Source organism: Xiphophorus maculatus, chromosome 18 (assembly GCF_002775205.1).
Source record: "Xiphophorus maculatus strain JP 163 A chromosome 18, X_maculatus-5.0-male, whole genome shotgun sequence".
Classification (NCBI taxonomy): Eukaryota; Metazoa; Chordata; class Actinopteri; order Cyprinodontiformes; family Poeciliidae; genus Xiphophorus; species Xiphophorus maculatus.
In genome coordinates this window covers 3,401,362-3,428,645 of record NC_036460.1, presented here as the reverse complement: position 1 = coordinate 3,428,645, position 27,284 = coordinate 3,401,362, and the positions used below count along the sequence as shown (strand labels likewise).

At 37.9% G+C, this 27,284-nt stretch overlaps 1 protein-coding gene across 2 annotated transcripts; it reads left to right on the top strand.

Annotated features, from left to right (window-relative positions):
* The first annotated feature begins 73 nt into the window (after positions 1-73).
* Positions 74-26,772, top strand: galnt17 (polypeptide N-acetylgalactosaminyltransferase 17). 2 transcript variants are annotated; one of them, XM_014473443.2, is made up of 12 exons: positions 74-198; positions 314-537; positions 1,746-1,929; positions 7,522-7,688; positions 13,469-13,643; positions 14,752-14,949; positions 15,841-15,958; positions 16,384-16,569; positions 20,056-20,193; positions 20,899-20,994; positions 23,795-23,956; positions 25,263-26,772. In XM_014473443.2, exons 1-12 carry the CDS (start codon positions 74-76, stop codon positions 25,395-25,397), a joined length of 1,908 nt encoding a protein of 635 aa, XP_014328929.1. In that variant the 3' UTR covers positions 25,398-26,772. The 2 variants fall into 2 exon arrangements, with proteins under 2 accessions (XP_014328929.1, XP_023207051.1); XM_023351283.1 differs by lacking the exons at positions 74-198; positions 314-537; positions 1,746-1,929; positions 7,522-7,688 and adding an exon at positions 12,409-12,509.
* The last annotated feature ends 512 nt before the right edge of the window (positions 26,773-27,284 follow it).

Below are 27,284 nucleotides of genomic sequence, written 5' to 3'. Positions count from 1 at the left end.
TCTCGCATCTTCAGAGGATGATTTCAAACGGAGAGGCGGCGGACGGCGCCCCTGATTGCTCCAGCAGAGCGACATGCAGCCTAAAATAACCCCGGAGTCGGACAGCAACGCGGCGGATAAATCGTCTTCTCATCGGCGCACTGCTGGTTCTGGTTGCTCAAGCTTCCCTGCGGCTTTCCGTCCAGCTGATGTTACCCGGTGAGACGTCCCTGCAGCCTCCAGATCGCCGCTGAACATCACCTGACCTTCCGCCCGCCCTAAAGACCCAAAACAAACCAGCGCCCGAACTCTTTTTCATGGCTTTTGTCTTCAGAAGATGGAGGGTGTTACTGCTGCTCAACGTGCTGGCGGTCGCAGGGTTCATGACCTTCTGGGCCAAGTGCAACACCCGCAGCGTGCAGGCGGTCGGTCCGGAGGCTCCGGCTGACGGGAGGCGGCCCCGGGCCAACGGGACGGCGCAGGGGCCCAGCGTGAGCCACGAGGTGCTGCTGAAGAGGCTCAGCTCGCTGGAGGATGTGGTGTACCGGCAGCTAAACGGTAACAAAAACATTTCCACTCAGATATCATCTCAATCCTCACAAAACACCTGGGAAGTAAAACTCCGACACCCGTAAAGATATTAATTCGCTTTCATTTTCACTTTTTGGACACTTTGAAACGATTAATCTAAATAATCTTGATTAATCGACTATTAAAATAATCACCGGCTAATTTAGTGGTTGATTAACCGTTAACTGAAGTATGCAGACTCTAAAATGGACATTTGATAAAAGAACTGCACTAAGAATAAATATATTTTGCATTTTTAGATTAAAAAAGTAAATTGTTTGTATGTAAATACTCCTAAAGTCGCAGATTTAGCTCCAGCTGATTCAAATTCTGTAAAAAAACAAAAAACTACTAAGCACCTTTTAATATCAAATTATTAACCCAAAAAATAATCAACCGATCAGTATTCAGTATATCTTTAGCTGCAGTTTCATATTTACTATAAATTATCTATTTTTTGCATTTTAGGAAAAAAAAATAGCTTCATTTTCCAAAAACTAATTTAAATGTTTTCTTTTTGCATCTTCTTATGTATTTAAAATATTGTGTGAAAAAGGCTTAAGTGTTTAAATGAAAAGTGGTTAAATTTTTAAAATCTGATTAATCGATTAATCATCAAAAAGTTATAAAATACTTACAGCATACTGAAACTAGTTCCCATTCCTCTTCACTAAACAGCTGAATCCCAGGCTGAGTAGATGGGAAGCATCTGTCAACATCAATGTGCAACACAGATTCCCTGTTGGATTTACATCTGGGCTTTGACTAGGCCATTTTCACACATAAATCTAAACCATTCCATTGGATCGCAAAGCATCCCTTCAGTCTTTTGCAGATTATTTTCAACCAGGATTATTTACCTTCCTTCATCTTTACATCAATTATAATTAGCTTCTATTGCCACACATTCCCACAGCATGATGCTGCCACCACCGCATCTCACTGCAGGGTCACAGTTTCAGTTTTTTTCTCTACATTTAACGTTTTGTTGTGGTCAGAAAGTTTGATTTTGCTCCCATCTAACCAGTTTTCTCCTTCCTCCACAAACAAAGACAAAGGCTTTCCTTCTTACCACTGAAGCAGATTTCTGTGATTCCGTTTAAAAGTGAAGTTCATGCTAAAGTTTCGTCATGCAGTTTGTAACCTTTGAACTTTCATGAATTCGTTCAACCCGAAGGCTCGTCTTGGTCCAACAGGTCTGTCCAAGTCCCTGGGCCTGATCGAGGGCTTCGGCGGCCGCGGGAAAGGCGGCCTGCCCGCCACGCTTTCCCCGCTGGAGGAGAACGACGCCAAGTACCTGAAGGAGAAGTACGGCTACAACGCCTACCTGAGCGACAGGATCTCTCTGGACCGGACCATCCCGGACCACCGGCCCAACAAGTCAGTCTGCGTCAGCCACAAAACCCCCCCACAAAAAACTCAACTTCCAAGGCCTTCTAACGTCAGATTACCAATTACACATAATTATTTGGTGCTTTCAGCCAATAATAAAACAACAAGCTTTAATAATTCAGAAGCAACATCTATTTCCATAAATAAATGGAAACACGACTCGCTGAGAATAGATGTACTTGGAACCTTTTCTGCTCTGCAAAGAAAATCCAATTAAAACTTTTGAAAATGCTTTTAATAATTCACATGGAAAACTTCAGTTGCAAGATGTTCATTATTTCAGCAAAAGAAAAGAGATACTAGATGATCCCCACTTCGTCACATGAATATGTAAGTCATACCGCTCTGGTGCTTTGTTCAGTCTAAAACATATTTCCAGTTATTTTCAGCTTTCTTATTCATTTCCAAGTTGTACTCAACCCATTACTACTTCAACATAACTTTATTCAAGTAAAAGTAAAAAGTAGCCAAGAAATTACTCAATTACTTACTTAAATTAAATTACTTAAAAAAGTATTTGGTAAAAAGTCTATTCAAGTATAACTAATTAGATTATCAACCATTTAATATTTAAAAATTACATCACCAGATGGACCAAATTATAAAGTTAGTGGAAATGTTGGTATTTTAAGGACTAAAATTACAATAATTTACAGAAATAACAAAAAATTACAAAATCATGCAAAATAAATTTTTCCAAATTAGTTTCTTTGAATAAAAAACCTGAGAAACTTTAACAGAAACTGCAGGTGTGTGTCTGTCTGGTGGATTTTTGGTTAAAACATGTTTGTTTTTCATTCAGTGGGAAGAAAATCCAGAATTTTTACTCAAGTAAGAGTAGAAATACTTCATGATAAAAAAAGTGCAGTGTAGTAAAATACTCCTAAAAGTACTTAAAAAAAAGGCTACTCAAGTAAATGTAATTGAGTAGTTACTACCCAACTATGCTTATAACAAACATAACGTAGAAGAAATTTGACTTTGCAAATTGATTGCTTGAAATTGGGCCTCCGTCTCTTTAAGAAACTCCTGCTCTTTCTTAAGCTCCGCCTTCAGGAAGTCATCACAACATGGCTCCTCTATTAACCCTTTAACAACATTTTTATCAGCGTTTAACTGAGAAGTAGCTCCTGCGATGAGCACTGCAGCTGTTTGCTAATTGCTGCTGGCTAGTCTGAAGGAGCTGAGTGGGGGAAATGGAAACTGCAGCTCTGAGGAGGAGCTGCATCTCGAAGGCGGGGCTATGTCCAGCGAGGCATTTTGCTTAGCTAAATGGTTGCCATGGAGATTAAAGGATTTCTCAAACATGCATGAAAAAGATCAAAACAACACTCCAGGTACATTTTTGATGAGGGAACAGAACAAGTGAATTTTACATGAAACTGTCTCTTTAAGTGATTTAAAAATAATACTTGTAATTTTCTGCTAAAAAGGGGGGAATTATTTTTATTTTTCCTCATTTTATTTCAATATATTTTTCCACTCAAAGAGATAAATCATGATTTGAAAACATTTTTTTTGTATTTACTCAGATTTATTTTTATTAAAATTAGTTTGATGATGACAGAAGTGTAGAAATAGCATTCCTAATGAGACTAAACCTGTATATTTTATCTTTATTCATGTTATAAATGTTTTTATCGAATGTTTCTCCCTCTGGGAACATTTTCCCAACCCAGTTTTCTGCATAGGTAAGCAAATTAAAAGTCACTACCAACAACAATCCCTTGCTGTTTGCTGCCACCAGCGGCGTGCATGTGTGGACATTTTCGCATAGCGTGGAAAAGCGTTCTTACTTGTCACCGCAGGGAGTCTCACAGGGTGGAGGGAAAAGAGCGACGCGAGTCTGGGTGCGATACCTGCAGCCTGGAAGCAGCAGCAGGATGTCAGCTGGAGCCTGATGAGCTTCGCTGCGTTTCATTCAGGCTCCTTTTACTCTGCAGAGCAGAAGGTGGCGGAGAAACACGAAGGCAGAGCGAAAAAAGCTGCTAAAAGACATTAAAAAAAATCCAACATCTCTTGCATTAATTTGTTTAAACCTGCAGATGTGAAACTTTGTGAAGCCGCTCACATCCGTCTGCTCCGCTGAGGGAATCATAAAGGACGATTACTGACACAGTATTCAGTGACTCTGTACTTGTGAAGTGACAAGTTCTCACTCATATTTGAAACTATTCATGCCGCTCTCCTACACACTGCTGTTCCTGCTTGCATTCAGCATTCAGCTCTACTGCTGGAATCGCTGCAGTTTCTACTGCAGCTCACTGCAAAAACACTAAATATTAAGATATTTGCTTAAATAAGCCAAAACTAACTTATAAGTAACTTTTTAACACAATATTTGAGCTTGTTTTGGGTCAATAATTCCTTAATATTGATTTAAAAGCACAAATTCACTTATAATATTGGGAAAATGTTTGGTTTTAACTGAAATAATCTGGTATTTTTATATTAGGAGATTAATTAACCTTTGGGCATGAATTATCTTTGGTCTGTGAGTTCCCTTAATTGTTCAGAATATTTTTTAGCTGAATTAGCCAAAAGGTGAGTCAAGGCTAAGTTTTTCTTTCAATTTTAATGGGGACCTATTATGCAAAAATTCACATTTTGTATGTCTTTTACTTCCATTTTGGTCTCTTATGCTTCTGAAAACAACCTAATCGTTAAAAAACAAACAAACAAAAACACCCAGCCAGTTTTTGGTAATAAGTTTATGTTCATAGGTGTCTGGAAAAATAACTGTTTGTTTCTAAAACCTCTGGAATGTACCATAACAAATCAGCAGGCGCTGCAGCGTTACCTAGCAACTGCAGCAGAATTCCGCCCGTTACCTAGCAACCCAGGCTGAGCTCCGGCACGTTTGGTCAGCTGGTTCTACCGCTGATTGCTCTGTACAATGGCTTCTGGAAAAGACAAGTGTGTTGTTGTTGACTTACCATCCAGAAACCACTCGCTGCATTCTTGTTGGTTGTACTGGAGGCTCCACTTCTGCTTCTCAAAGATGTACGGTTGTATAATTACTTATCTGTGGCAGTCATTGTCAGGAGTGAGTGTAAACGTTGAGTTGGGGGGGCGTGGCCAGCAGCAGCATATTTGGATTTAAAGTGACAGGAGGCTCTAAAACAGCTCAGAATAGGCAGAACGGAGCTGACAGAAATCTCATTATCCAAGAATGATTTTGAGCCAAAAAAAAAAGTAAACATAGTAGCTCATCTTTCAGCATTTGGCATGCAGAGGTAAGTGGATTTGTGTAAACAGGATGAGGTTAAGTAATGCTATCCCAGGTTGGTTGCTTTGATATTTGAGTTGTAGTTGTGCAGATTGTGTGGTTGGTCAACTGTTTTCCCATAGCATCACAGGAATATTAATAATATCTGTATATATCACATCATATGGAGTTCTCTAGGTTGATTATGTTAGGTTGATGTTTATTTTAAAGTGTTTATTGAGAAAATAATTCCTCAGTTTCACACTAACTCGATTCACTTCACATCTTTAGATTTTTCAGTTTCCAGTTCTGCCTGGAGCTTTGAATATTCCCTTTTAACTCCCGTCTGATGTTCGCCTTTTAACCACGAGATCAAAGCTGCTGCAGAAAACAAATGTGTTTTGCAGTTTGAGGCAGTAAAAATGTTCTTTGAGACGCGGTGATGTTTTATTTTTCTTATTTAGAAGCTAGAACTTTTCCAGTGGAAATGGGTAAAGTTGTGGGAGTGGAGGAAATTTTTGTGCTTCTTTTATTGTTTATTTTTCAAGTCTATATTTTTATTTTAAAAACATTTTCAATGAGTGTTTAAGAACTTTATGAAAGTTTTCAATTTGCCTTGAGGACCTTTCATGTTCATTATTGCTATAAGATTTTTTCTAAGAAATAAATAATAGTAATAACACATCAACAATCTTATTAGGCTAATTAAATATTTTGCTCATGTTGTAAATCGGCCCTTAATTTCATATTTTACTGAAATGGAAATTTATTTTATTTAATTTTGAAAAGAGGAATCATGATCCATCTATACACTTATAAAATCAATAACTAGCAGGAATTACATCTATTTTAATGATTAATTAAGTAGCTAACCATAGAAAAGACGAGGTATAATTACTATGTGAACAGAAATTTGGAAGGAAATGTGAGACAATTTTTCAGACTATTGTTTCGTACATAAGTTTGAGCTTTATTTAAAGTTTTCTCAGTGTTTCTCTCTGAAGTTTTGTCACAAATTTTTAGGCGCAGTCTTATTGTCTGAGCTAAATTTAAGGGAAAAGTTTGGCAGAAGAAAGAAAAGTAGAACGGCCCGTTGGGTTTTGACTCCTTTAATAAACTGACAGGAAAACTCTTGAATTGATCTGGGTCCGGATGTGTCGGCGCTTTCTGATCCTGGTCTTGTTGTAAGATCATCTTGCAGAGAACTGGGTGTTTGGATTTGGAAACAAATTTTCAAAAGAACAAAAAGTAATCGTAAAGATAAGATGTTTTAATTTGTCTTTACCAAGGATATATACAGAGAAAAAAAAACTGCTTTTAAACCAAATTAAATGCAGTTGTTGTGACTTATTTACAGTTGTATGTCAAATGTAATTTACATAATTACTATTATTATTCACTGAGTTTAACTCGATTGTTCATAATTACAAACTACAAAGTGTGATTGATTTTTGAGAGAGGAAGACTTTTATTTTGAAGTATGGTTTTGTCTTTTGTCACTATCTTGCCTTCTGTTGATTTCGGTTGCTAGGTTACGAGCAGCTGTTGCTGTCATCAGTTGTTGTGATCTGATTGCAGAAGCTTTCACTACGTAACAGGGCCAATAAAACATGTCATGAAGAAAAACGTCTCAGTCGTTTGTGAAACTGGTTGAAAAGTCTGAGCAGCGCTAGGACCCGCCCCCTCGTTCTGATTGGTTAGATTCCACCGAACATTTCTGCAGACAGCGGTAGGACAACACTGAGATGTTAGAATGGCTTGATTTTGACACAAATTATGTAAGTTTATAATGTCAACACTTAGTGACAGTTTTAAGAAATACATGTAAAAAAAACAACATAATTTACAAAAGTAATCTACTGCAGCTTTAAGGAGCATCAGAGCAATTTCTTCATCATAAAAATCCCAGGATCAATCATGATATGGTTTAAAAATCTCTATCTAAAGTCACAGGAAGGTCAGTCATTTATTCAGTTGAAAACTGTAGATTTATTATTTACTTCCATTTATCGTTTTATCTCACACCGTTATTGTTTAAAGACAGGCAACAGAGGAACGTGAAGGAAGACGTAACCGTCTATATGAGAGCTAAACTTGGAGCTAAAGTGTCACCCTTCCTCTTTGCTCTTCATTAGAGCTGTTTGAGCAGAGGTGAAAATAAGCCTCCTGTCAGCAGCACACACACACACACACACACACACGCCGACACACACACGCACTGTGAAAACGCCAAAAGAACATGTGATTAAGCCTGCAGAGAAAAGCTGCATGTTTTTCCTTCCTTGGTGCTTTAAAGCAGCAGTGAAGGATGATTATATGCAGAATATTTGGTTAGCATTAAATTTAGCTAATATTTGCTTTTCTTCCTGCAGATGTAGAAAAGTCAGCTACCCCCGAGACCTCCCTCAGATCTCCCTCATCTTCATCTTCGTCAACGAGGCGCTGTCGGTCATCCTGCGCTCCGTCCACTCGGCCGTCAATCACACGCCGGCTCACCTGCTCAAAGAGATCATCCTGGTGGACGACAACAGCGACGACGGTCAGTTAGACTCTCACAGTCCGGTTGAGTTTAAATGGGGCCGGATTACGAGAAATTCACGTTTTTGTACTTCCGTTTGGGTTCCTACAGTCCAGGTGTCTAAAAAAACCCATCAAACCCGTTTTTGTGGCAATAAGTTCATGTTTTTTGGTGTCTGGAAAAACGAGCTGATGAGACTCTCTGGGAAACGCTGTAGGTTTGTGTGAAGAGGAGCGTTCAGCGCGGTGACTGATGGCGTCCATGTCTTTCTCCGACAGACAGGCAGATAGAGACAGAGCGATCAGCGGCATGTCACAGGAGAAACGTCCCCGTCTTGTTCATCGCGGGCTTTCTGAGATGAGAAGGGTTCAAAGCAAACAGCAGAACAAAGAAACCAGAAAGACAGAGAGGTGTCGGAGGAATGGGATGGAACTACAAGAAAGGAAAGGTCATAGAGTGAAAAGAGCTGAAGGAAATGACAAAAGGCAAATTAAGAGGGAAGGTCAGAGAAGTAGAGAGGAGGAAGCATGAAATAATGGAAGAGCTGCGAGAACAAACCAGGCTATTAGAGGAGGAGGTGGTGGGGGGGCTGAGAGATAAATGAGGTCGGAGAGCGACTGCAGGATCCGGATGAAATGGAGGGAGCAATCCAGCAGAACGGAAAGCAAAGACGACTTTGATGGAGACGTCGAAGGGAAGACATGAGGCTGTCACAGAATTAGGCAATTAAATGTTTTCAGTAAATCCAACAAAGAGGTTAAACGCAACCATGAAACCAGTCAGGCATCCGTCCCAAGTTTGACCTCGGGTTAAATGGTTCCTATTGACCCTTTGCAACTACGTCACCTAATCAATCCAGGCGCCATGATGGACGCTGGAAGTGAGAACTGGGAGTATTGAACAGAGCCAATGAAATTGTTTTCCCAAGTTGTTTGTCAGGACCCAAACAGCACAGAAGGCAGAACACAGGTGTTGAATTCAAAAAAGTGGGTTTTTATTTACCCCAAAGTATGAACAATGATTAACATAACAATTAGACAGGCATGGCAATAAAAGAGGTCAACGCAGACTACTAAACTCAAAGACATAACTGACATAAGACAGACTGACCTAACCTGAAATGACACATAAGGGGATTTAAATATTGGTTTAGCTAAACCATATGGACACAATAGGGGAAAACAAAATGGCTGCCACCTGCCAACTAACCCAAAACAATTAAAAAAGTCCCTGAACATCCCTCAGCATGAAGCATGTGGTTCAGCCCAATGAGGCCATCAGTAGTACTTCAGGAACCAAACACCAAACACCCGGGTAACTCAAAACAAAGAAAATAATATTAATACATCATAACTGAATTTTGGCCCTGCAGTGTTAATATGTGTGCACTCCATATAAACATTGTTAGGTGTTAGAAAATAATATAATAAGGAATGCTTATATAACTACAAAGCAAACTAAAGTGAAAACCAATTTATGCTGAGGTGTGGATCTTACCGTGTGGCTCGCCATCACATTGTCTTTGCCAGTTTATTCATGGCTTCTACTTGTTCGGGTCGAGCTAATTTGTCTGAACGTAGCACGTCTGGTTGGGGCTCATGGACGGCAGTATTTACAGAAGCTGAAAACGGATAGATTAGAAACAGAGCCATACTTCCTCCCTCCTGACGTGTTGATCCAATTAATGACTTTGCCTGAATTCACACCACATGATTTATGTCACTGTGTCATAAACAGCGTTTCCCCTTAAACTGGATCAACATTAGAAACGTGCAAAAGACGAGATGCTAACCCGTTTTTTTCCATAGATGCTAGGCTACATGACGCTGCGGCATCGTCTCCATGGTTACTAATGGTTAGACGCGTAGCTTCTGCCTTATTTGATATTTGACATCTTTCTAATCATACTTAGTCGTCTTGTAAAAAGTGTTCGCTGCTGCTCCGCTGCCAGTCATTATGATTGATGGCTGCTCTCCATCGCCGCCGTGTCTTTCCTCATTAAAGATTATAAAATAAAATGACACGTTTGGTTTCTACCCTTGTCTGTTTTTGCCTCCGACTGCTCAGCAACCTGTGACTGTTTTTAAAGTGAAATCAACTAAATAGAAGCGATATTAGGTTACAGACGTTTGTTTTAGACTAGCTTTAAAGGAGTGGTTCATTTTTAGACAGAGGTTGATAGGATCAGGGGATTAAATCGGTTTTATTTGCAAGTATTGCCCGATCACCGATCTCCCAAAATTAAGGAAATTGGCGCTGATAAATCGGTGCACCCCTAACGAAAACATCAGGTGACATGGTCACAAACTCAAAGCAGCTCAGCACCAAGGAAAGTGATCAGACCATTTTGAGCCAAAATGATCAGATTTTGTCATATTGACAGATTTGTGCACATTTGCACGGTTGAGGTGAAGAAACCACCAAATACAGATGTGGCGCTAGCAGCAAAGCAGTAGAAAAAATACACATTTGGTGAATATTAGCATACAGTAGAGTGATTCACACTGTAAGGTAAATAAATATAATCCTGAATAAAAGAGGATTAACAGTCTCTAACTCAGCAGAATCCATTTCAGAAACACTCAGAGGTAAACACAGAAACTTACACTGCAAAAACAAAATATTATTATCTCTGGTCTAGTTTCTATCAAATATCTTAGTACACTTGAAATAAGATAAACTAACTTAAAAGTAACTTTTTAACAATATATCGAAGCTTGTTTTAAGTAAATAATTGGTTAATATTAATGAAAATGTTCTAGTTCTTTTGGCAGATTATTTCACTTATAGCAAGATATTTTTCCCTTGTTATACGTTAATTTTAGTGACGGTGAAACTAGAACTTTATCATTATTAAGGAATTATTTACTTATAATAAGCCTCTATTTCTTGCTAAAGAAGTTACTTGTAAATTAGTTTGTCTTATTTCAAGAGGACAAACATATTTACACTGGAATCTAGAGCAGGAAAACTTGGTGAGATTCTGGGTTTTTGCAGTGTAGAATACTTCCATTTTAGCCTCGTTTGCAAGGCTGCGTGTTTGGATGCATGGTGTGTGTGTGTGTTTGGGGTGTGTGGGTGTGTGTGTGTGTGTGTGTGTGTGAGAGAGAGAGAGAGAGAACAAAAACACAGGATGGGAAATTACTTTGTGATCAAGAGCACGGGTGAGAAGGACGGAGATAAGAGCAAAGAGAAACACACAGAGGGAATGAGAAATGTGTTTTTGTTTTGGGGGGAATATATAAGTGTGTGTGTTGGTGTGTGTAGGGAAGAAAGCAGAGGTTTTGTTCGACTCCGGAGGGAAACGGCTGATGAGTTAATTCATGGATCAAAGGTGGAGCCGTAGACTCCCCTCGGTGTTGTTTGGAGTCTGCTGCAGCTTAAAGAAAGCACCACAGGGAACCATGAAAGCAGATTTGCGTCACCTTTCTGCTCCACTGTATGCCGGGCTCGTGTTATGAAATTCATTTTTGCAAATTTGTTCTGAAGCCTTCTTTTGTGTGTGTTTGTCTTTTACTAAGTCAGGATCAGAGGAAAATAAATGATCTCCTGGCAAATTGTGCTGATTTTCAAATAAATCTAAAACTATATGGAGTAATATTGGGAATTTTTGTTTGTTCGTTAGTTTTTGGCGTGTTCGTTAACATTTCCAAATATATGCCACTTGTATGTGTTCTCCAGTGAACTGCAAACGATCTGAAAGTGTCCCGCATGCGCAGTGGAGGACGCAATAACGTCACACATAGAGAGGGTGACCAGTGGTTTACTAAAGTAGAAGAAGAAGAGCTCCGTGTTTGCGGACGTAAAGTGGATGCTAACGGTGTATGAATGACGTTCAGGTGGGATGAATGAGACCTGGCTGTACAGACTCGGGTCAAATGTGAAAAGATCAGATGCATATCGGACATCCAGGTGGCCTGTGTCGCATTCGGAAAAAACCCCAATCCGATCTGTGTTGTTCAGACTGTTATGAATAGATCGATCAGATATAAGTGGCATTAAGGGGAAAAAATCGGAATTGGGTCACGTCAGGCTGCAGTGTCAACATGTCCTGAGAGCCTGCTCAGTGTTTTGCCAACTGCCATAAAAAAGTAGAAGAAGAAGAAGAAGAAGTGCTCAGTGTTTGCGGAAGTGGACGCTAACGGTGGAGCATAGGTTAACATTTTGAAGTTGTTATCCAACCGGAGCCAGCATATTAGCAACTTAATCCTCATTATAGTCTGCCATGGTTGTTGTTTTTCCTTCGTGCTTACGTATCAGGATGCAGAATTATTCTTCTTTTTTTATGGCGGTTGGCAAGCAACTCACTGATGTGCATCACCGCCATCTACTGGCATGGAGCGTGGATCGGGACGCTACATATATATTCTCCCACAAATAAATAAATACAATAAATAAAGCTAATATCCTTTCTATCAATTCCGTTTTCTTAACGTACTTCATTAAAGAACAAAAATATTCAGAAGTAGAATTTCTGTCCAAAATATCTTGTATATTTAACTGTAATTTATTTTCTTGTAATCTACATACTAATTCAGTTCTTTCAATGGAATATTTAGAACAAAACAACAAAACATGTTTTACTGTCTCTTCTTGAAATCCAAATTTCCTGTTGGATGTTTTCCCATTTTAAATAATGTACTATTTAGCCCCCTTTGACCAAAACGTAATCTGGATATAATGGTTTCCTCTTTTTTATTTCGCAGGACGCAGAATAGTGACGTTTGTGGAGTATGAATGACGTTCAGGTCAGATGAATGCGACCTGGAGGTTCAGACTCCGGTCACATTTGAAAGGATCAGATACGAATCGGTGGCGTTCAGACTGTCATGGAAAGATCCGGTACGGGTCGCATTAAAAAAACCACTTCTGCAGTGTGAATGTAGCCTAATTCAGTGTTTCACCAGGGCGAAGTGTAACCCAGAGCTTTGCTGTTTAACTGTAATCAACAGCCTGAGTGTGCAGGTCCGATTCCTCAGCTGGGATCGGCTTAATTTCCTAAGTCTGTGTCCTTCATGCTCTTCTTTCCATTAATCTGTCTGGAACTGAAAGTCTCTATGTTCAGAGTAAATTATTCTGCTGGCGCTTTCCCGACGCATTTTCTGTGAAAATGTGACAAGGTCAGACATAGCAACGTTTATTCACAGCAATGTACATGCAGCTGCGCCTGCAATCATTTGTAAAGATGTCAAAAAGGTTTAAAAGGAATAAATGTTGAAGGCAGCGACACTAAAATGTACTGACGTGGCCAACCTTCAATTTGACTACTAAATATTTTCTAAACAGTCAATAAGTTTTATAAGTTAAATATTTTGCCTTTGCAACTAGCAATTTTTCATCAATATTAAGGAATTACTGAGCTTAAACAAGCTCTTATATATTGCTAAAAAGTTGCTTGTAAGTTAGTTTGTCTTATTTTAAGTGCAGTAAGATATTTGCACTAGAAACTAGACCAAAAATACTTGGTAAGGTTTTGTGTTTTTTGCAGTGTAGTGATGAAAATAGGCTGTCATATGATCAAAATCAACAAACATCTGTATTTCCCGAAGGCTCTCGAATTATTCCTGTTTTGAAGAGTGACTTTATTTTTTATTATCAGCCCCTATAAGGAAAGCTATAAAAACTTCTGAAATGTTTGAATACAGTCACTTTGATTATTTACCACAGATAAATAACGTTTGAAAGGTTTGATCGCCTGTTGCCAGATTGTCGGTCTTTAATCTACTGCAGAGTGAATTTATTTTCCAACTGGGATTAGCGAGGTGTGAGAGTTTTCTGACTCGCTTGTCTTTGGTCTACAGAGCAGCTGAAGGGACCGCTGGAGGATTACGTGAACAAGCGCTACCCTGGGCTGGTCAAGATCGTCAGAAACCAGAAGAGAGAAGGACTGATCCGGGCCAGAATCGAGGGCTGGAAGGTGGCGACGGCGGAAGTTACCGGGTTCTTTGATGCCCATGTGGAGTTTACTCCGTCATGGTGCGTACTGACCTCCATCTTTTCTGTAATGATATTTTAAATTTTCTTCAATAGGCAAACAAATTTTAGCCTCTGCAGAGATTGGGAGCAAAAAAAAAAAAAGTAAGCGCCCATTAAAACATCGTAGAAATCTGATTCGCTTTAGGATGTGTTTCTATAGCAACACAGACGCAGTTTGGCTGAGAAAACAGTAGAAATGACAAAATCAATAAAAAAAGTTAAAGTTAATAATATTGTTGTTTTGAGACCATGTTGAAGTAATATAAATAACCTTTAAATTCTAATGAACATTTAACACTGTAACTGAAGGACATTTTAAATACCCAAAATAAATAAACAAAACAACAGGAACAACAATTAAAAAGAATTATTATGAAGTGTTAAGTTGTTAAGACTTAACTAAACAGTTAAAAACATCAGACTGAAAACTTTTATCATCCAGTTTTTGGTAGAAAAACTATAAATCAGGCAAATGGAAACTATTGAGCTTGTTTAATTTATTGCGACTGGCCTAATGACGAGCTTACTTGTATTTAAGTAAAGTTATGTCAAAGTAACTGTACTTTCACATTATTTAGTTTCTTTTCCATGTCTGGTGCAGATAATGATCCAGTCTGTTTTTCTCTATTTCTTTCTTGTTTTGATATTTTCTACATAAACATTTAGGAGGAAATTAAATGATTATATAAACTATTATTGATAAACAAAAGCTTTCCAACCTTCAGGTGTATATTTCCATCTGCCCACCGTTTATCGCATTAGGGTTATTGCTGGGCTAAACCCCCTATTGTTGGTCACCGATTAAAGCTTCCAGTATCAATACATTTGCAGCTATATTGTCAGGAACAAACGGAGCCTCCAGCTGTATCAGAGGATTTAATTCAGCCGTTCTTATCAGATTCTCATGCAGTCTAAGACGGGATAAATTTAATTAGCACTCAGAGGATTGGCGTTCTGAAGCAGAAGTTGAGATAATTAGAGCGGATTCATGAAGACAAAGCATAATACTCCCTGATTAAAATTTGTGAGAAGTTCAGAAACTTTGTTGGGTTTGTGTGTGCGTTATTTTATTTTATTTTTTTAAGTAACGTGTTTGCGTTGTGATCAGGGCCGAGCCGGTGTTGGCCAGAATAAAAGAGGACCATAAGAGGATCATCCTGCCGTCCATCGACAACATCAAGCACGACACCTTCGAGGTGGAGCGCTACGAGAACTCGGGCCACGGCTACAACTGGGAACTGTGGTGCATGTACATCAACCCGCCCAAGCAGTGGTGGGACGAGGGGGACATGTCCGCACCCATCAGGCAAGAGACACTCATCCTAAATACTGTAAAAAAAAAAGCTTTAAATATGCGTCCACACTGTGGCAGTTCTTCATATGGGCGGTTGTCCAGGGCGGCATTAGAAAAGGGCAGTCACCCAAAAACTAGAAAAAAATATTAAATGATATAGGAGTTTGTATTGAGTCAATAATTCCTTAATATTGATGAAAACATGCTAGTTCCACTGGCAGATTCACTTAAAACATTTTTCCCATAAGTGAAATAATCTTCCGGTGGAACTAGAACTTTTGCATCAAAAATTAAGGAATTATTCACTCAAAACAAGCTCCTATTTCTTGCTAAAAAGTCACTTGTGAGATAGTTTTGTCTTATTTCAAGTGAACTGAGACATGTTCACTAGAAACTAAACCTAAAATACTTGGTAAGATTTTGTGTTTTTGCAGTGATTTCTTTTTCACACACTTTCTGCTACAGTCTGCAGCTTTAATATTGATGAAAAAGTTTTAGTTCCACTGGAATATTATTTAACTTGTAACAAGACATTTTCCCCTGGTTATACTTGAAATAATCTGCCAGTAGAACTAGAACTGGGTTGCTAGGCAACCGGCTGGGCTTGGCAGGGGTTGCTAGGTAACGGCGCAGTGGAACATTCTACCAGTGGAACTAGAATCCTTTCATCAATATTAAGGAGTTATTGACATAAAACAAGCTGCTGTATCTTGCTGAAAAGTCACCTGTAAGTTAATTTTGTGTGTACTAAAATGTTTGCACTAAAACTAGACCAATAATACTCGGTAAGATTTTGTGTTTTTGCAGTTATGATTGCAAACGCTGTGAACTCGACAGGTTTTCCTTACAGTTTCCAAATTGTCTTTATCGCTGGTATTCTTCTGGGGATTTGCTCTGCTGCAGGACTCCTGCCATGATCGGCTGCTCCTTCGTGGCCAACCGGGACTACTTTGGGGAACTCGGCCTGCTGGACTCGGGCATGGACGTCTACGGAGGGGAGAACATCGAGCTGGGCATCAGGGTTTGTGTGTCACCCACTTTCCTTTTGTTCTTGAGCACTCTTTACGCCCGCAGGTTTAAATGGAGCAGTGGCCGCTGTAGCGTGGCAGCACTGATAAATGAGGCCCCATTAAGTCTCCAGGAGGAGCGGTCCTGTGTGTGCCGCCGACAGCAGGCCCATAAAGATAAATAGGTCACATGAAGCAGGAAGGTTTGGGAGTTTGATTCTGCACACTTTGATTTAAAAGTCTGTCGTATTGGATTATTTTAAACTGAATTTTATTAAATTCTGCAGCGGAAAATCAAATACTACGTCCCCAGCTCTCATTTAGCGAATTCTAAGCATCAGAGGATAAAATAAAAATTCAAACCACCTTCATGAATACATTTTTTATAGTTATTTTTGCCAGCCCATGTTTAGATGCTTGTGGAACGTTTTGCCTGCAGGTTTGGCTCTGCGGCGGGAGCATGGAGGTGCTGCCTTGCTCCAGAGTGGCTCACATCGCTCGAATGAAGAAACCTTACCACAGCAACATCGCGTTCCACACCCGGCGCAACGCTCTGCGTGTGGCAGAGGTCTGGATGGACGAATACAAATCCAACGTTTACCTGGCCTGGAACATCCCCATGGAGGTGAGGAATTATGATGCTTAGCTTGTTTACACTTTCATTTATACCACTCTCCTTAAATTTGAGACACAAACTATCTCAGGGTGTTTTCATGCCCGACAGTCCAGTAGACTCGGTTTGCCTATAAGATTGTAATTTTGACTTTATCAAATGCATTTTCAGATGCAGATGCACTGATGTTGGAGACTGTTGCAATCTGTGCACTGGGAATAAAGCAAACATTTGATTGGGGATCAAAATTGCAACATTTGTTGCTTTTCAGCTGCTGCTTCTCTTTCACACTGAACTGCGTCCAACCAATCAAACCCTTTGACAAACAGTTCCCCTCCTCACCTGGTGGGGGTGCTGCAACAAGCCCCACATGAAAGAAACAATATGTCCATTAAGCTTAAAATTTCACAATTTGACATTTTGAAAATAAATTTGTGTAATGGAAACGGCAACTTTGAAAAGAATTCTCTGTTTTTGATATAAAGTTTTGGCGCTAGGAAGAAGTAGGGGTTTTGTATGGAAATTAGTGCATTCTGGAAAACAGTTTTTATTGCATCACAGCTACATTTATTGCTAATGTAGCTGTTTATACGCTTCAAGTGATCAACAGCCGGATGTTGCCACTGTGGGAAAAGAAGAAGACAACAGGAAGTGGTAGGAGGATGATGGTGCTTGTCTTTTAATGACTTGTATTTTATGAACAAACTTATTCACATGTGATTTTAATTGCCTTTCTTATTTAGTGGAAGTTTTGCGTAGCCTTGTTATGGAAACAGAGCTACTGAATGCAACTTCCTTCTTCATTAAGTGTAACCAAAAATGGAGTGGCATGAAATTTTAGAATAATAAGATCTTTACTTTAAAGAAAAGTGTTTGAAATCTGTTGAAATGTTCCTAAATAACAAGTTTAGCTTCAGAGTTTAGCTTCAGGGTAATATACATTGTATTGTTTGACCATCAGGATAAAGATTTGCTGCAAAACGTTTGGTAAGAGTTTCATCTGAACAACATCAATCTCACAGATTCCCATTTAACTACGGCAGGGTTGCTCAATACGTCGATCGCGGAAGGTTTTGAGTCGATCTCGGCAGCAGGTGACAAACTGAACGCCGCCACGAGGCTGAAACCAGCACGTCCTCTTCTGAGGCGCTTTATCAAAATATTCAAAGATCCAAAACGTTTGTAACTTTATTAAATAATAAAAATAAATCAACAAAACGTGTTCAAGTTAATGATCTCAGTAATTATTGTTTCAACAAGGTGTTGGGCAATTCAGTGCGTTTTGGTTCAATTTTAAAAATGAAAGAAAAAAGGTGAAGATCGACTCTGACGATCAGAGCAGGAGTTTAAATTAGCTAATCAACCATCGCTGTGTTCAGGACAGCGCTTGTTAATAATCGTGAAATAAATATCAAGCCTGAAATGTTATGTTTTTGATGTAATCTCTGCTCGGCTTGCGCGGCGCAGGCGGTTGTCATGAGGTAGATCTCAGCCGGCTGGTGACAGAAAAAGTAGATCTTGGTCTCAAAAAGTTTGAGCTCCCCTGAACTACAGCAACAAAAAAACAGTTAAAACAGATGGTATTTATAAAATATTTTGTCTATTTTCCATTTAAGTTTAGCTTCAACTTTACAGATCCTCAATGTTTTTGTTCTGTTGTTTCCCCTTAGATTTTTATTCCAATCATTTGCATCAATTAGTACATTCTTAACGCAAAGTGCTATTATTTTATTTACTCATACCAAATCCTCTGAATAATTAGCTTTAATAACACAACATAATGTAGCTGCTTATACGCTTCATCTTTTCTCTAATCCTCAACAGAAATTTATATACTTACAACCACAGAAGTAGAGAAAATGTGTTTTTGAAAATTAATTAGGTGTCAGACACTGCAGACATCTTACCGCCCTGTCTGTGTTAATTTAGTGCAGCGATCACAGCAGCATCATACTAATTAGCACATGGCTAATTAGCTTACAAGCATTGATTTCTAAAGCAATTTTTATACAAGTTCAGCAAATGTGCAGGCTGTCCCTGATAGGGATACACAAATGCTTTGTATTTTCTTTACATTAACTCACTAATGTGCTCCAAAACAGGGGAGCAATGCAGCTAATCTACAAACAACCTGCTATCTCAGACGATGTGTCTAAGTTTATTGTGTACATTTAAAGGCAATGTAAGAAGAAACTACAAGTGAATCATATTTAGATGACTGATGTTACTAAAACAGCAGAAAAATAACTTTTCAGACAGAACAAATTAACAAAGCTGTACAGCATAAACCTGTTGCTAATTTCTAGCTAATTCTTAAAATCTCTTCTGATTAATAAGTTTAACTTTTGGTTTGATTTCGACAGATAAACTATCATCAGAAATGTCTGAAAATAATTAATGTGAAAATCTCAATGTACAGTAATGTAAGACATATTCAGAAGTTTGCAAACAAGTAATAAGTGGAGTTACTACTAGCTAGTTAGCATATATTAGCTAGCTAGTACATGCTAGTTTCATGCTGGTAAAAAAAAAGGTTCAGAAATACAAGCAAAAAGGACTCAAGATAATGGCTATAATGTGTTACAGATTGAACTTTAAATGCTATAAAATAGATTATTGTTAGTTTATTATTTTTTTATGAATTTACCCATAGAAACATGGCTAAATTCACGTTTTAGCCATGAATGTCAAAAACATTGACATTTTTGAGGGCTTTCTAATTTTTTACAAATCTTTGCAGCAGCAAAATTCCTATATTAAAATGTCCAAATAAAGAAAAGGCAAATTTCTCTATGTTGATGGTAAAATCTGCTTAAAATATCCAAAATTGTAATGTTTTTTGTTCCGTTTTGTAATGCAAAGCAAGACATGCAACTCAGGTTCTGGCCAAAGCCTTTTTGGGGCCCAAGGCAGATTTTTACTTGGGTGTCCCCCATACCAACATGTCAACACCAGATGCTTTATCATTCCTAAGCTACTCTATTTCTGTATCTATCATTAGCATCTTTTATAAATATCTAACGTCATAGCAGTGTTATAGCTACTGATGTTAGCCTTACAGGAGTAACAAACTAAAAAAAATGGATTTTAAAATGTAGAGAAGTATTTAAGTGTACAATACTAATTACAGGAAAGTAACACCAGCTGATGAACACTGAATTTACAGTAAAAAGATGACAAGTTTGATATCTTATATCAAACTACAGCAACCATCAACAGAAAGACGTTAACTATTATTTGTTTTTCCATTTGTAATAGCATATTACTTAGTGCTATTTTGAATGTATTTGTTATGCTAGCTTCTGCTTTGGGGAACCCTAAGCAGCCGCTAAACTCGCCTATGCCTTGGGCCGGCCCTGACGCAACTAATCCCACTAACTTTCCCAGCGTATGACAAAACAAATTCAAACTGTGACTCCTTGACCTGGAATGGGGGAGTTGCATCAGTATTTCACACCTCACACTGGCAGGATTGTACCGGTGGTTTGTGTTTCACAGAACCACGGCATCGACTATGGCGACGTTTCTCAGAGGGTCGCGCTGAGGAAGAATCTGCAGTGTAAGAGCTTCCAGTGGTACCTGGACAACGTTTACCCGGAAATGAGGAGGTACAATAACACGGTGTTCTACGGTGAGGTGAGTTGGGTGGTAAATAGTTACATTTCCTTGAGTAACTTTTTTGAAAATTGTTTTTTTTAGGAGTATTTTTACTACACTGCACTTTGAGTAATTTTATTATGAAGTATTTCTACTCTTACTTGAGTAAAATTTCTGAATTTTCCACCCAGTGAATGAAAATCAAACATGTTTTAACACAGACACACACTTGCAGTTTTTGTTAAAGTTTTTTATTGAAAGAAAATGATTTGGAAAATTTTGCCCGATTTTGTTATTTTTTGTTATGAATTATTGTCATTTTTGTCTTTAATATACCAAAATTTCAACTTAACTTTATATTTTGGCCCATCTGATGATGAAATTTTTAAGTATTAAATGATTGATAATATGATAAGTTGCTCAGTCCTTGAGTAGACATTTTACCAAATACTTTTTTTACTCTTCCTTGAGTAATTTCTTGGACAGATATCTTTTACTTTTACTTGAGTCAAATTATGTTGAAGTATTGCTAATCTTACCTGAGTACAGTTTTGGGTCATCAGTCGACATGGAGGTCAAAGGTTGTACATCTCAAGTCACAGAAGTAAAACAAAACCTCTAATTGGAAAACTAGAAGAAATGTGCAATTAAAGCTTAATGATGAACCTGAAAAATCTGATTTCTTTTTCTCAGAAAGCTGTAGTGATTGGCTGATAGTTTGCTTGTTATTTTTTTCCCCCTCAGATCCGTAACTCCAAAGTGAGCCACCTGTGTATGGATCAGGGTATGAAGGAAAACCACACAGCCACCCTTCACCCCTGCCATGGCTGGGGTCCTCAGGTAAAACACTGTGCTTTAAAAAAAATCAAAATAAATACATGGTTTGTGTCTCTTAAAGGGGCACGCATTATTCAAAATTTACATTTTAGTACTTCCATTTTGAGTTTCCACTGCTTCTAAAAACAACCTAAGCGCTTAAAAAAAACTATCTTGGTGTTTATTTAACAATAAGTTTTGGTTTTTTGGTGTCAGAAAATGAGCCGTTTCAAAAACCTTCGGAATGTATCGTCACAAGTCAGCAGGCACTGCCCGTAACCTAGCAACCCCAGTGGAACTCTGCCCCTTCCCCCTAGTTACCTAGCAACCTAAGCTAAGTTCCAGCCCATTTGGTCTGCTGGTTTTACCGCAGTTTGCGTTGTTGTTTAGTTATCACACAATACGGCAGAGTTAGCTATAATGCTAGTTTTCATCTGTAGTCCCTCAAAGTACAGTCAATATAAATATAATATGTTACAATGCAGTATAGACAGCTTCTTCTAAAACAAGAGAATTAAAATAATGATACATAAAAAGGACTTCTTAATATAAAAGGAGTATGTCAAGTTACAAAGTTAAAAATCATTTTTAAAATCAAGTTTTATATGTGTTTTATGCAGCTCTGGAAAAAATAAAGAGCCCACTGCACCAAAACCTGCTGGTTATTCCACCAAATACTGACTCCTGAACTCTTCCTGAGTTAAAACATTTGTACTGCTGTTTCTATATGAATATGAACTTGTTTTCCTTGCATTATTTGAGGTTTGAAAGCACTGCATCCTTTTGATTATTTTGACCGTTTGTCATTTTCTGCAAATAAATACTAAATTTTTGCTTGGAATTTTGGAGACATGTTGTCAGTAATTTGTAGAATAAAACTACAAAGTTCATTTTACTGAAACATGTACCATTAAAAAGTAAAATCAGAGAAACTGATCATTTTAAGTGGTTTCTTAATTTTTTCCAGAGCTGTGCATGTATAAAACCGAATAAGATTAAGAATGGCTGCTAGAAAAGACAAGTGTTTGGTTGTGCAGGAGGCTCCGCGTCTGCTTTTCAAAGACGTACGGTTGCATAATTGTGCATCTGTTTGCATCCATTTTCACATGTGAGTGTAAACGTTGACTTGGGTTTCGTGGCCTGCAGCGGCTTATTTAGACTTAAACTGACAAAATGCCCTAAAACACCTCAAGATAATCCAAACTGCTCAGGCTAAAATCTAAATATAGAAGTCTTTGCACAAAAAAATGCAAAGAACATGTTTTGTTTAGACCAATCCTAATAACAAGTCATCTTTAAGAAATCTACTACTTACGAGTGTACTCTTGTGTTTGTCAAACAAGCTCAACTGAAAGTCTCTCTGGATTGAATTTTGCTGTCAGAGGGGAAATGTTTGTCTTTCACTTTTTTTGTGCTGAGTCAGCAGGTGTCAGCTCATGAGCTGCTTCAGTCTGCAGGCATCCAGGTTTAGCCACAGGCAGGTGCTCAGGGCGGCACTGAAATGTGCAGAGATCAACAGATTTAAAGGATCGTTTGCGTTGGGTCAAGCCTCATTTCGTTTTGCAATTTATTTATTCATGCAGTTTTTTTTTAAGCCTAATGCAGTAAAAAAGTTTATTTTTATCAAAAAATTTGTATTTGGTCCTGAATGCATGAAGGAATCTCTTTAATGAAGGAGTAGGGAAACTTCAGATCAAGATGAAATCTAAAGCAAAACAGAAAACGCAGTTTTTGTGGTCGAAGACGGTTCCCACTTCCTCTGTTTTTCTTTCAAACAAGAAAAAGAGAGGAACAAAATGAAACGCAGACAGAGAACAAGATATAAACATAAATAAATATATTATGTTTTTATAAAACTATAAAGTCAAAATTAAGTTGATCCTCGAGGATTGTAAGGTAAATATAATTCAAATTGAAGTTAGCGATTTAGCATTAGCTTCTAAAAAACCTGGTGTAACTTTTTAGTTAGCAGTGCCCAACATTTATCAATCAATATTTTTTACATTATTCATTGAAATAAAAACGGGTGGTTCTTTAATCTAACGTAATCCGTTGGGATTATTTTTATTCCAAAATCAGCATATTTTATAACTAAGACATCTGAAGTTGACTATATCCATAAACTGTTTTTGTTTTTTTTTTACCTGTATGTGTGAAAAGCATGAAAGTAAATTTACTTTTTGTTGTAGTGGCATCATCTCTTGCTGAAAAATAGATCCTGGCGACACGAATTACACATGTAATCCTGTTGGATTATAAAGAGTGTCATCAAAATCATTTTAAGAAAACTGTATTTTAAAACTTTTTGCAATAAGTTTAAGTGAAAACTTCGGTTACTTAATTTGCGGGTTTGAGATGGAGAAATTCAAAGTTATTCAGGCGTAAACACAATCTGAGCACCTAAAAGCAGCTCGTCTTTCTCTCTTTTTGATGCTTTGATGTTAAGTTGTTTGCAACATCAGGTTTTTATTTTTATACGGAAACATCAGAACTTTAATTGTTTGCAGCAGCTTTGGGAGTTCCTGTGGGTTGGGACAGAACAGACTGAAGCTGATAACACTAATTAACAGGAAACACAATACAAGCCAGTGGAAAACAAAGATTTGTTTAGTTTCTCATCATCCTCTGGAACAACAACACCTCATTTTGCTTAAAGCAACTAAAATTAGCCTGAATGATGAGAGGAAGTTCCTGTCAGAATTAGTCATGACCCAAAACTTTTCACACTTTGAAACTGCGAAGGTTTCAACATCGGGACTTTAGTTCTAATAAAGTTTTCCTTAATTTTTACCTCTTATGACGGTTTTTTCTTGTCTTCGCTCAGTTGGGACGCTACACCAAAGAGGGTCAGCTGTTCCTGGGTCCGCTGGGCAGCACCGGAGACGACACGCGCTGCGTGGTGGACGACCAGATCAGCAGCTTTCCCCAACTCCTGAACTGTGACAAGGTGACCAACGCCAAGCAGAAGACGTGGAGCTTCTCCCAGGTGAGCAGGAAGGAAGAGGGAAGAGTCTGAACTGGAAATAAAAACGTAAAGTTGTGTACATCTTCCCCAATATTTGTTATTTCAGGTGGTTCTGGTTCTCCCACACTGCAAAAACACAAAATCTTACCAAGTATTTTTGATCTAGTTCCAAGTCAAATATCTTAGTTTTGTCTGATTTCAAATGGACTAACTTCCAAGTAACTTTTCAGCAAGAAATATGAGTTTGTTTTAAGTAAATAATTTTTTAATATCGATGAAAAAGCATTTTTCCCACTGCCAGGTTACTTAAATTATAACATGAGAAAAATGGGAAACATTTACTTGACGGGATGTGCATGAGACTGACGTGACACTGTCATAAAGATGAAGAACTTTTTATGAATTTTTATGACTGAATGAAGCATCCTTCGGTAAATAATGACACTTTTCATGCAAAGTTGACAATTTTAATAGATTTTAATGCAAATTTTAATAGAACTTTGCATTAAACGGGTCATTATTGACTGAATAATGCAAAGTTTACACTTTTAATCGACTTAATGCACCTTTTAGTGAGACTTTGCATGAAAAGTGTAATTATTTACAAGAGAATGACACTTCAATCTCTTGCTAAAAAATAGATCCTGGCGACATGAATTACATATGTAATCCTGTTGGATTATAAAGTAAAAAGGCCAAAAGTGTCACCAAAACATTCATAAAAACTCCCTCATCTTCATGGCAGATGTTAATGTCTGTCTTATGCACACCCCTTCAAATAAAGTGTTACCGGAAAATATCTTGCTTTAAGTAAATAATCTGCTAATGGAACTAGTATTTTTTCATCAATATTAAGGAATTATTGACTTACAACAAACTCATATTTCTTGCTGAGAACTTAGTTATAAGTTAGTTTAGTCTTGTTTTAGGTATACTTAGACATTTACACTTGGGATGCACTGCAAAAACACAAAATCTAGCCAAGTGTTGTCTATCACCATTACTCTTATTGTTTACTTTACTTCCTTTCTAAAAGGTCAGAGGTTATTCTGTTTTTACATCAAATCCTCTGTGTTCATGTGTCCATGTTGCAGTGTTGCTGTGGTTGCTAGGTTACGACACAGTCATCGTCAAATGTGCCTGATGTTTTTGATTTCCAGGCACAAAAAACACATTAAATTATTGCCAATAAAAACATGGATGTTTTTTAATAAGCAGTAGAGATCCTAATGGAAGTATAAAAACATGCAAAAACGGAATTTTACTTCATTGGTTCCCTTTAACATCAACCAAGACGCATCCTGACTCCTCTGTCCCGATCCTGCAGAACGACTCCATCGTAAACCGGGCCACGGGTCGCTGTCTGGAGGTGGTGCCGGCCAACGTTTACTTTGGCCACCTGCTGGTCCTGCAGCCCTGCTCGGGTCAGAGGTGGACCATCAAGAACGCTATGAAGCAATAGCCACCGGCGCGGCCCGTTTCCTGGGCTGCAATTGGCTCAGCCTGGTCACAACGAGCCAACAAGACGCTGAACAGAAATGTTTTATCAAGACTTTGGGTGCCATGAAGATTATCGTGAATTATTTTTTATAAAATGAACATTCAGAATGACAAACTAAGCATGAGGACTGATTCTGTCTGATTTATTTTGACTTAATGTGTTGTTATAAATCCTGTGTGCATGTATGCGTGTGTGTGTGTGTGTGTGTGTGTGTGTGTGTGTGTAGGGGTGTGTGTGGACGTGTGTGTGTTACTGCTGTACAGTGCTTTGACGTTCATGACTTGAGATTTAATCAACCAAAAATGTTTGACAGGAAGCTATGGAGCCGTCCTTCGTTTCGGTGCGTTTCTGCGTACTTCGTGCGTTTCTGTTTCGTTTTAAACTGGTTTGGATGAGCAGCGCTGCAGATTCTCTGAGGTTTTCCTCACATTTCTGGCCACATTTTCCCTCATTTCACTGCAGTGAACAACAATGTTTAGAGTTTTCTTTAGATGACAGAAAATAAAACAACAAAAATTGCTCAATTTATTGGGTAAAAGTAACATTTTAACAGCAAACAAAAACAAAGGCAGCACTCTGTGATGTGCTGCCATCATAATCTGAAATATCAAAATAAATAAATAAAAAACTCAAATGAAAGACTGGAAGAGAAGCTGGAGAATTATTGATTTAAAACTTTTGCACAGCTCCTTATGGCTCATTTAAATATTTTATTATCTAAATCTCTGCAATACTCCATTCCTTGTCATGTCCTGTAAGGTGTTTTTAAAAAAGTGACGCTCTGTTCAGAATGTAGTTACAGAAATCCGTTAGTTGTTGTTCCAGATTTTAGTGTAAAAAAGACGAGATCCCATCTGTGATGAAATAAATCAAGTTACGCTCGTTAATAAGCATAAAGATATTTTTTACTTTTCATCTTTAAAAAGTCTAAACCCTGTAAATATTTATAATTTGAAGAATAAGGCACAATAAGTGTTTTAAAAGCTGTCAAAAAAATAAATAAAATAATTTTAAAAAGTGCCAAGAGGACTAAAGAGAGAAGTGAACTTTCAGTCATTTTACCTGGAGGCATCCTGTAGCAACGCACAGGTTAGCGTGAAAACTTCATGCTCATTGGAGGAAAGTTGAGTTTGTTTGTTTATCTGAGTGCCAAAACGAATGAAGCACTTTCTCCAGACTGCAGCAGGAAGATTGATTTGCAATCAAACGCATCGACGACTTTCCAGGCTGAAATTGTTCCGACTCTGAGAAGCGTGATGTCAAATAATTCAAATAATTCAGTGTTATTGGTTTGGTTTCTCAGATTGTCTTCCAATAAACAAAATGGTTTCCTGGGTTTTGCGTGGCTGTTTTTTTAGGAAGCGTTACATAAACACTGTTTGTGTGTTAGAACCACTGCAGAAGGAGCACAGTTGTGCTAAAAGCTGATATTTTGTGATTAATCTCAGAAATTTTTAGCATTTCAAAATTACACTTGTTTGTAGAAAATTTCCGACATTGATTTTTCTTAAAAATTCGAATTTTTAAAGAAAATTCTAGATTCCTGAAAAAAATTTTAGAACATTTTTGAGGCATCTAGTTTTCAGTTTCTTTTAGGCTCAATTGGATACATTTATTTTCAGTAATAAAAACAGGACTTTGGTCACGTTCTCTCAAAACATTTGCCGTATTTAACCAAGTTTAAGAAAGAATAAAAGCTGATTTCTGTGCAGTTTTTCAGTAAAAGTCTCTGGATAAACTTGGTTTTACCTTTTCTTAAAACTTGGTTATAAAACACAAATACTTTCTGTTGCATTTTACATTTTCCTGTGTAAACATTTTTTGTTGGTGACTATTTTTAGCCTGATT

Coding starts and splice junctions, on each gene's coding strand:
- galnt17 (XM_014473443.2), top strand. CDS start 74: ATGCAGCCTAAAATAACCCCGGAGTCGGACAGCAACGCGGCGGATAAA. Junction 1,930..7,521: donor CCGGACCACCGGCCCAACAA/GTCAGTCTGCGT, acceptor TTCTTCCTGCAG/ATGTAGAAAAGTCAGCTACC. Junction 7,689..13,468: donor GGACGACAACAGCGACGACG/GTCAGTTAGACT, acceptor TTTGGTCTACAG/AGCAGCTGAAGGGACCGCTG.